Source organism: Capra hircus, chromosome 19, assembly GCF_001704415.2.
Source record: "Capra hircus breed San Clemente chromosome 19, ASM170441v1, whole genome shotgun sequence".
NCBI lineage: Eukaryota > Metazoa > Chordata > Mammalia > Artiodactyla > Bovidae > Capra > Capra hircus.
Window position 1 is genome coordinate 48,527,799 of NC_030826.1, and position 11,174 is coordinate 48,538,972.

At 41.4% G+C, this 11,174-nt stretch overlaps 1 protein-coding gene across 2 annotated transcripts; it reads right to left on the reverse strand.

The window, feature by feature from the left end:
* KPNA2 (karyopherin subunit alpha 2) lies at positions 284 to 10,425 on the reverse strand. Of its 2 annotated transcripts, none has more exons than XM_005694016.2 (11): positions 10,294 to 10,425; positions 8,589 to 8,686; positions 8,302 to 8,439; positions 6,523 to 6,611; positions 5,127 to 5,395; positions 4,870 to 4,964; positions 4,509 to 4,772; positions 4,089 to 4,322; positions 3,669 to 3,851; positions 2,076 to 2,225; positions 284 to 644 (listed from the first exon to the last, which is right to left on the reverse strand). In XM_005694016.2, exons 2-11 carry the CDS (start codon positions 8,661 to 8,663, stop codon positions 552 to 554), a joined length of 1,590 nt encoding a protein of 529 aa, XP_005694073.1. In that variant the 5' UTR covers positions 8,664 to 8,686; positions 10,294 to 10,425; the 3' UTR covers positions 284 to 551. The 2 variants fall into 2 exon arrangements, with proteins under 2 accessions (XP_005694073.1, XP_005694072.1); XM_005694015.2 differs by having other exon boundaries at positions 10,290 to 10,422.

The following is an 11,174-nucleotide window of genomic DNA, read 5'->3' on the forward strand; positions in this document are numbered from 1 at the left end:
TATTTATTCTTTGGTGAAAAACCTGTCCAGTGAAAAATGTCCTATGACATTCCAAGGGCCATTTCTCACCAACCAAGTGGGGAAGCAGCGTAGAGCAAAGCCAGAATTCAGAAGCAGACAGGAAGCGATCAATTCTGTATTCTTGATGACATGACAAACCTTACATCAAATGCTGCCTGACACCAGAACTACACCCCAGTTTAGAGTCACATGAGTTCAGTTCAACTCCCTTTCATTTGCCACCTGTGAGAACTCTACATTAGAAAGTAACACATTGGCATGGTGAAGTAAAGAAAAGGGTGGAATTTAATCTTTATTTACAGGACACTGCAAGATATGAAATTCCACATAGAAACACAGAAATAAGAAACCGATTGAGAGGAGAAGCTTCAAACAGTATGTACAGTTTGGAACTGTTCAAGTATAGTTTTGTTGTACAAAGTGCTACAGTAACAGACCACATTTAAAAAGAGTTCTTGGTAGAGAAACAGTAAGACAAACTTATACCAAACAAAGGGCACCACAAACGGCGTTAAGCCTCAGGGGCGCGCCTAAAAGCTGAAGGTCCCAGCAGAGCCATCCTGCACCTGGAATGCATAGCCTTCAGAGGTAGCTTCTGGCACAACATTTTCATCTTCCTCTTCCTGGAAGTATTTAAAAACAACACAACAGAATCCCATAAATTTGGCACAGTTCTAAGAGGCAGCTGCCTAGCAATCTATATTTACGCTTTTTTCTTTCATCTCAATTTATTTAAGCTGAAAACAAACAGTTTACTCACTTCTCCCACCCTCAACCTCTGGCAACCACCCATCTATTCTGTGAGCTGACATACTGTTTGTTCCCCCCGCCCAAACATCCCGCACATTAAGAAAAATCTTATGGTGTGTGTCCTACTGTCTCATTTCACTTAGCATAACACCTTAAGGTCTTCATTTGCATATTTCACCTTTAATCTTGAACCATATTTTAATCTCTCAAACAATGGAGGGAGGGCTACTGAAGTTTGCCTGAGAGGGGAAGGTTCTGAATAGGTTAAGAAATGCTACTCTAACAGGGATGCAACCAGATTATCATACTAAGTGAAGTAAGTCAGAGAGACGTATCACCTCTATGCGGAATCTAAAATACAACACAAATGAACCCATCCACCCAACAGAAACACAGTCATGGACACAGAGAAGACGGGTGGTTGCCAAGTGGGAGGAGACTGGGGGAAGAGATGGCGCAGCAGGTCAAGGTTAGCAAATGTACATTTTTATATATAGAATGGATTAACAAGGTCCTACTATATAGCAGAGAATTATATTCAATATCCTATGATAAACCATAATGGAAAAGAATATATGTATGTGTAACTGAATCACTTCACTATATAGCAGTAATTAAACACATTATAAATCAACTATACTTCAATAAAAAATTATGGGACTTCCCTGGTGGTCCAGTGGTTAAGAATCTGCCTGCTAACACAAGGGACATGGGTTCGATCCTTGGTTGGAGAAGACCCCACTAGGCCCACGAGCCACAACTGCTGAAGCCCTTACGGTCTGGAGCCTGTGCTCCGCAACAACAGGCCACCGCAATGAGAAGCCTGCACACCGCAACTAGAGAATATCTTCCTCTCGCTACAACTAGGGAAAGCCCTTGCATAGCAACAAAGACCCATCACAGACAAAAATAAGTTTCTTTTTAAAATGCTACTACAGTAACAGAAAAAAGAGATTTCCTTAACCTGTCACTTTTCAGTAGGCAAGAGGAAAACAGCCTATTAGGCCAGAGGATGGCTGTGGGGTTGGCCCACTTCTCCAACTCCTACACAAACTGACTCAAGATATTCTAAGATTCGTGAGGCTACTCATTCCAAAGTAAACTGGTGACTTTTTAATATTTCAAGTTAAAAGATGGTATTATTATCAAGCAAAACATTAGAGAAACAAATATGTATATTATATGCAATAGCATACTTACACGGATATTTTGCTACGTCTATCAAGACCCATTAAGAAAGTCTGAGGGAAAAATATCTTATGGGGCTTAACCTTCCCAGCTATTAATATTACCAGTTTACTCACCTCTACAGAGAAATACTTCTCAATCAAGTTTAATGAAGCTTTGTACACAGACTCATTTTCATGGTTTTGTAGAGCTTCAATTTTGTCCAAACCTCCACATTCTTCAATCATTATACTAAGTTTCTCAGTTTCACCTAGTTTCTCAGCAGCCTGAAAAAAAGTCCAAGTTTAGAAGACTAAACTTTGAATGAACTCTTTCAATGAAGAAAACAATGTCTATGTTTGACTATCAATATATATCAGACAGAAATAAACACTCAGCAGTTCCTTCACAACCCTGAGATAAAACTCAACTTCACATTTTTTAACAATTCAAAGGAATCAGATCTGTACTTGCTCTTCGCAGCTACTTCTGTAGGTTTCAGCCACGAAGATCTTACTATAATTCTCAACCTTTTCTGTGTATCAAAATCACTTGGGTAACTTAAAAAATGCACTATATCCAGGCCCACTGGTCTGTGATGGGAATAGAAAATTACTGGTATAAAAACACCCCAGATAATCCCAAGATGTATGGAAATCAAGCAAGAGAACCATTGTTCAAGGGTAATAACCCCTAACTGGACTATTTGTTGATATCAAGAATCTATTAGGTATATACACAAATGATTATCATGGCTAGCTATGTTTTTAACGTCCTCAACTTTCAGGAGAGACATAAATATTTAAAAATGAAATAACTGACTTGCTTCAAAATAGAATAAAAGGTAAGGGTGAGAGTCCCTTGGACTGCAAGGAGATCCAACCAGTCCATTCTGAAGGAGATTAGCCCTGGGATTCCTTTGGGAGGAATAATGCTGAAGCTGAAACTCCAGTACTTTGGCCACCTCACGCAAAGAGTTGATTCATTGGAAAAGACTCTGATGCTGGGAGGGATTGGGGGCAGGAGAAGGGGACGACAGAGGATGAGATGGCTGGATGGCATCACTGACTCAATGGACGTGAGTCTGAGTGAACTCCGGGAGCTGGTGATGGACAGGGAGGCCTGGCGTGCTGCGATTCATGGGGTCGCAAAGAGTCGGACACGACTGAGCGCTGAACTGAACTGACTGAAGGGTGAGGAGAAAGAGAGGGCAAATGCTGACAAATTATTTAAGCTAGGTGATAAATTAGGGATCATTACTATAAACTCAACTTTGATATGTAAAAATTTCCATACTCAGAAGTTTAAAGTTGTTGTTTAATGTTGACCTACCAACCATTAAACATTACGATCAAGTGCCATGTGCTATCACACTTCGATCAACTGGGAATGGAACCAAAAGAAAAATATAATTAACCAGGTCATTCAAATTTAATTTCACCAAAGTTCAGTATGAAATTAGGGGAATTAATGCTTGACAAAATAAATGTGTATGAACAGCATATCATCTACGTACCTGGCCTCAATTCAGGCCACATCATGCATCTGTCATCTCCTTTTCTCTCTCATAATCCTCTGCCACATCTTTTATCAAGAGTGTGGCCCACATAAACAGGTTTTCTGATTCTGCGGCGAACTGAGTAAACTTAGCTGCCCCTCACTTCGTCATCTAAATAGTAAACCAATTATCGAGTCCAAATTCAAACAAATGCTGTCTTGTTAAGCCTTACCCGAAAGATATTTGAAACGGCATCCAGAATAACCAGAACAATTTTGGTATCTTTTGCAGTTAGGAGGTTCATCAACGGTTCTATTATGCCACAGTGAACAAGGTACACGATCTGCTCCACAGTTCCGCCACTGGTATAATTGTTCACAGCCCATGCGGCTTCCTTTTGTGTCTTAAAGTCTGCCTAATTAACATAAAGAAACAGGTTTATTTTAGAATGGTCATAAAAATAAGATTCCAAAACTACTGTTTTAGAAGAAAGTGATTAAGACTTTCAATTGGTTCTATCCAAGCTAAAGTAAAAAGGCTACTATTATTTAGCAAAGGACTGTTAAACAGAACCCAGCATTAGTACGTTAAGAATCTTAAGAAATACAACTCTACCAAGTGCCTGCCCATTTAAGTCCTAAGGCTACAGTACCTTTGAGAGAAGGCCAACAAGGAATGGGACTAATCCATGATTCACAACTTGTTGTATCTGGTCCTGGCGGCCAGCTGTGATGTTTGACATTGTCCATGTAGCTTCCTTCTGAATATTAGTTTTGGAGTTTGTCAGCAGGCTGGGAAACACGGCAAGTGCTCCCGCATCTATTACAACCTGTGTTTGTTCATCTGTCCCAGTGACAATATTTCCTATGGCTCTGAGCGCAGGAGTCTGAAAGGAAAAAAAAGTTGACGCTGGCAGTTATCTTTTATCTATTCCAGCACTACTCAAAATCTCTACACCCTAAAAGTTTTGACAGGTAAGAAGCTCATTATGGCCTAAAATATACAATGTCAATATTAGTACCAACTAATTGTGCTCCTTATACTTTATACTCTCATTTGAAAATCAACTTACCACAATTGGCAATTCAGTAGCTCCTAAAAGCTTCACAAGTTGGGGTACAACCCCAGTTTTCACAACCATTTCAATCCGTTCATTTGGACCATCAGTAAGGTAGGAAATAGCCCAGCAGGTATCAGCTAATACTTCCGGATCATCGTGATGCAGGAGACGAACTAAAGTAGGAAGAATCTGCTCAATAGCCTCTAAGGGGGGTGCAGGATTCTTGTTGCGACAAAGATTTGAAAGCGTCCAGGTAAGATTACGTAAGTAACCACACTGGAGGGAAAAGAAACACGCAATGAAGTGCTGTTTTTTAAGGGGGGTTAGGAAAATGAGAATCAGTGAGAAACGTGACTTATGCTAAGTAACTTACTGCTAGAGACGACATATCAGGCACAGCCAGAAGTGCCAAGAGCGGATCAACTGCACCATACTTGATAACCAGGTCTCGGAAAACGGAACCATCACCTTAAAGAAAAAGAAGGCGGCTAAGTCAACCACAACCACCTGTCTAGTGCCATTAATTTCCGTTACAGAGGACACCAATGTCTTGACGCAACAAACACACTAAGACACGTATGCCAACCTCAGTGTGACTGGAGACATTCAGCCAATTTCAAATCCAAGTACCTGCAATGTTTCCCAGAGCCCATACAGCTTGTTCACTGATGTGAGCATGGGGAGATGCCAACAGAGAAATGAATGCTGGGATAGCACCTCCGTCCACCACAGCCTTGGTCTGTTCTGAAGTCCCAGAAGCAATGTTAGTGAGGGCCCAGGCAGATTCAAACTGAATGGGACTACAATCAGTTCTTCCCAAGAAGGACACAAATTTTGGAATCAAACCAGCCCGGATTATGTTGTCAATAGGGGGCTGTTTTTCCCTAGAAAGCAGTTTCCTATGGGTAAGCAAAAAGAGAAACAAAAGTTGAAGGTGATTAACCAAACAAGTTCATACCAGAGAAAAAAAAAAAAACACAATTTAAAACGCCAACTTGAGACCAAACAAGTTCATATAAAAAACACAATTTAAAATGCATCTTGCATGAGTACACCCGTGGTGGATTCATGTCAATGTATGGCAAAACCAATAAAAGTAGAAAAAAATAAATAAATAAAATGCATCTTATACGGGGATGATCCAGAGAGATGATATGGGGTGGGAGGGGGGTTCAAGATTGGGAACTCATGTACACCCGTGGCGGATTCATGTCAATGTATGGCAAAACCAATACAGTATTGTAAAGTAAAATTAAGTAAAAATTAAAATTAAAAAAAAAATAAAAATAAAACGCATCTTAATCCAAGAGTTTAACTGTAAGTAACCTTTTACAGTGAAGACTAAATGCTGACATATCCTGGAATTTAAGAGGAGCTGAGCAGACAGACTGTTTGCATGGTGCTACCACAGGTAGTGTCGTAAACTACTTTTCCCAAAACTGAAATATTACCAATGATGCAGAACCCTTCTCTCTGCAGAAATCTACTCCAGATCTTACCACTTTTTAAAAACTTTGACATACAATACCATCACAGTCCATTAATCCGCATTACTCTGGCCAGTGGTGGGGACACACACGTTTCCCCTGATCTTCTGCCAACTGGACCTGCTTCTCCCCACACTGTGAGGCTACAGAGATCATCAATCCTTATATTATGGATGTCACAGATAGTTGTGTATGGTGGGTGGGAAGAGTCTAATAAATAGAATATATTTATTTCCTAAATGGATGAACCATTCTAAATCAATGTGGTAATCCCAGTTACTGAATAATTCCTCCTTTCCCTGACATTGACTTGAAATGCCAGTGACAAGAAAACATTTCTTAAGTACACTAAAGTTATCACTGGAGGTAGATGTAATTTTAGGCAACTACAGAAAAGTTTAGATTAGGAAAGATTATAATGAAAATTGGCCTAGGCCTGGCTTAACCTTTACTCTGCACCACCTGCCATTGCTTTCCCACCAAAAAATGTAAAAAGGCTGATTTCTTAGTTTACTCATGCTACAGAAGACAAGACTTACCTAGCAGCTTGAGTAGCTTGGAGCTGGCTTTCCCAATTGTTGCTATTTATGCCTTTGACAATATCATCAACAGACCAATTTACAGTGCCCTACAAGAACAGGGAAATTAATTTTCATTATCATTTTTAAGATTAAATACAATGCAATCCCAACACGAAGACATTTCTGTTTATAATCAGTTACTAAAGTTTAGTCCCACATTTAAATTCGCCTGTTAAATATTCAATATTTAATATATAGAACAATCCTCAAATTTGGTGTCATGACTAAATGATATCTTAAGTGATGGAGTATCCCAGCATCTAGTCACTAAGAAAAGTAGCTGTGAATAGGTTAAAAAAATGAACTAGAGCACTGTGAAGGTTATTCCTACATTAGTCTCAATCACTTGTATTCAGATATGCTTTTAGGGGAAAAGGGACAGAGTTAGAGGCAATGTGCTGGGAATCTGAAAAGCTAAAGTTGTTATTCATGCATTTCCCCACCGGTTTATGTGGTATTTATGCACACATAAACATTATAGGTAGTAACTACATATTGGAGTTAACTGCAACATTTGCGAACCAAGCTACAGTTAACTCAAAAAGACAGTATCACATTCTCCCTAAAACCTTACAACAAGGACAATGTAAAATCTAAACAACCACAGAACAAATGATTATATATACAAAACACTGTATATAGCATTATACAGAATTTACTCTTCATTTGTGGTGCAGAATGGGGTGCTGTAGGAATTCTGGGAAGGAAGCATTTTTCCTGTTAGGATGACCTAGAAGTGCTATAAAGAGAAGATGAGATTTGAGTATAAAACTTGAAAAACACAACACAGGTCGAATTCAGTGGGGCGGGGGCGGCGGCGGGGAGAACACTTATAAAATGAGGAGAACTGAAGGAAAGCATAACGTGGGGGAAAAAAGCAGGAAACTGCCCAATATTTTTAAAAGATGAAAGATAAATTTAAAAATGTAGGATGGGGTTTCCCTGGTGGCTCAGCTGGTAAAGAATCCAGCTGCAATATGGGAGACCTGGGTTCAATCCCTGGGTTGGGAAGATCCCCGGAGAAGAGCATGACTACCCACTAGAGTATGCTGGCTTCCGTGGACTGTATCGTCCATGCGGTCGCATTCCGTGGACTGTATCGTCCATGCGGTCGCAAAGAGTTGGACACAACTGAGCAACTTTCACTGACTTCTGATAAAATCACGAAGTCTCCATGAGTAGAACTCTAGGATGGGTCTAATTTCCAAAAAACCTTTTAAAAAGGATTTAGAATCATAAAATTTCTAAGATGTTTTAAGCAGTATTTTAAGAAAACTTTTAGGTAAACAGTAAGTGGCACAGAAAGAAAATCAAGAGACAGCTGAGGAAAAAGACCTGAAAAAAGCTGGTGACAACTACAAAAAAAAGAGAGGGAGGGAGGAAGGGAAAGGGAGAGAAAGAAAAAAAAAAGGCAGAAAAAAAAAAAGTTGGTTCTGGACATACTTTCACTGAACACTTGAATGGCCAACTCAAAGTAAAAGCTGGCAACTGGAAAAGCAGGGCAACTTGAAGGGGAGATCAGAGCTAAAGACAAGCTTGGAATCAGCTTCCACAGATTACAGAGGATGGGCGGGGGGAGATAATCCATCAGAATTACTGAACAGGAGCACACAAAGACAGATCTTCACATTTGATAGTTAAAACCCACAAAGCTAAGACATGTTATTTAAATATCTCAGAAAGGCCTCATATTGATTTTCTGGGTTTACCATAACTCATAAACTAAAATATCCTCACCTGGTTGTTGCGGTTTTCCTGCAGTGGAGAAGTAGCATCATCAGGAAAAGAGCTGACATTTCTCCTTTTCAGCATCTGGTCATCCTTCTTAGCTTTCCTTAGCTCCACATTCACTTCTATTCGGCGCCGCCTCATTTCCTTGAGAAAAGATAACGTATCGTCTCACCTATTACATCAGTGTTAGGTGCCAAATGAGGACAACTTTTTAAATTCACTCAAAGTGTGGACGCTCTTTCCAAATACCTTACCATTTAAAAAATACTAGAAAAACAACAGAAGGTACTCACTGTACTGTCTTTCCCCTTGTTCTTGAATCTGTGAAGGCGGGGAGCTGGTGAATTAGCATTCTCATTGGTGGACATGATTATGAGACAAAGGGAGAAAGCTGCAAGATAGGGGAGAGAAAAAAATTTCCTTTTTATCACTTTGTTTGGCAATAACATAGCATTAAGAGAATTATCAAATACACGTTCAATTCGTATTTCCATACTAGAGGAGGAACTTCCTTTTTCAGCACTATGGAACATGAGTTTTGGCCAAATTATATTTGGCCCCTCCCCTCTGAAGGGCTGAGGCTTCCAGGAGCAGTACTGTCCATCAGAAATATAATGCAAGCTGTATAAATTTAAGCTTCCTAGTAGCCACGATTGTTAAAAGCAAAAAGGAACAAATGAAATTAACTTCAATAATATATTTTATTTACTCCAATATCTATTTTCTCACTTCAACACATTACATCAAAAAAATTACTGAACTATTTTGCATTCTTTTTTCATACTAATTCTTCGAGATCTTGCAGGTACTTTAAGCTTACAGCATTAACTCAGTTTAGACCAGCCACACGCCTTTGGTGACTACCACACTGCACAGCATGGCTCTAGACTCTATATAGGATCCATGAATAGTTAACTGAAGACAACGTACGGGATATAAGGTTACAGTTAAAATCTATGTCGTACGGGCCACAAATTCAGATCTGGAGGCTCTGCTGCTGCTGCTAGGTCGCTTCAGTCGTGTCCGATTCTGTGCGACCCCATAGACGGCAGCCCACCAGGCTCCCCCGTCCCTGCGATTCTCCAGGCAAGAACACTGGAGTGGGTTGCCATTTCCTTCTCCAATGCATGAAAGTGAAAGTGAAGTCGCCCAGTCATGTCCGACTCTCAGCGACCCCATGGACTGCAGCCCACCAGGCTACTCCGTCCATGGTATTTTCCAGGCAGGAGTACTGGAGTGGGGTGCCATTGCCTTCTCCGAGGCTCTACTGGCTTTAAACGGCCCAAACAGACACATTCTGCACGTCTGAAAATATTTAAAAATCTGATTCGTCGTTAACATTGTGTAAACTTTCATAAAATTTCCTGCCCACCCTGAACACCTGCGACGCAGTTCAGCATCTCGCACGTTTTCATTTCCAGAAATTCTGAGTGAATGCACTAAATTAGGCTCTATCAGCTGCGTTCCACTCAAACTCACCTACTTAAGAGCAATCTCCCAAAAAAATCACAAAAGTCCTCCTTCAAAGTGGCTATCTTTAATTCCATTCTGTTCTTTTACGAAATCGTGACACAGCCAACCCAGGGCCTACAAATTAAGAGATAGCACTTCCAACTGCCACCTCCATCTGCAGTCCCCTCCCCTACCCCCTTCCCCACCCCCATTTCGGGGAAGCAGCAGCGGGAACCCGCGGAGGAGGAGCCAGAGGCGCCGGGCCCCCTACCGAGGCTTTCGTTCTCGGGCCTGACTCTAATTCTTACGCAAAGGCGATTGCAGCGGTTCCCAAGGCCTCGCGCACTAAAGCCCATGCACTCGCATCCACAGTGAAACACCAGTTTCGTCAACGAACTACGCCCCCAAGGCCTCATCGACCAGAGAGGCCGAAGCCTGGCCGGGGGTCTACCCCGGGACTCCCCTCCCGCCTCCAGCAATCCAAGAGCGGCCTAAGGACCAGCCTTTGTCACTCCAGCTGCACTGCGACCTCAGTTCGTTACCTACACAGCAGGCTCAAGCGTCCACCGGAGGCGGTGCGCGGCGCACAAGCTGCGGGATCTACTGCCTCCAAACGTCTACCACGGTCAGCCCGAGGACGGTGTGGCTCGTGCAGCCGGCCGGCGCGATTTAAATTTCCCGGTGGCTCCGCATTCCGATTGGCTGGTTCGAGCTTACGCTATACGCCCATTGGTGGATTTGAAAAACACGTTAGCTGGGGAGGGGTCAGAGGGCCCAGAAGAAGATAGGATAGCATCGCGAGATAAGGGAGCGGCCGCGCGATCCCCGAGAGCCTTGCAGTGCGGAGAAGAAAAACTCCAGATCCCGGCATGCAGCGCGCAGGGCCGGTTCCCTGTCCATCTTGGTCGGAGGGTCTGCTCTTTGCATGGGTTTACCGCGGTGTGGTGGCTGGTCGTTTTCCTGAGTGTTTGCCTTAACTAAGTACCACAAATGATTCCCAAAATAATTCTCTTTAAAAATCTTAATAAAGAAATATATTGCTATGCATTTTTCCCGATGGGACTCAGAAAGAACTTTGCCGGGGTCTCTGGACATCAAGCAGGGGAGGGATAAGGCAGATATGTGCTGCATTTGTTAGTTACTGTTTTTAACGTGTCATAAAAGACTGCATAGAAGGCAGAACTATGTTAACAAAAGCTTTATTAATGCCTGCTTCTCCAGTCTTATTTTTAATAATTTGAAATACAAAAGAACTGCAAATCTTTATCCATATTTGTTAAATGTTAATTTACTATTTTGATGTGTATGTGTATATATATATGTATACACACATGCGCATGTGCCTCTATTTATATATACATGGCTTTTACATATTACTTTTTGAACCATTTGAGAGTAAGTTTGAGAAATCTTGTCCGTTTACCCCT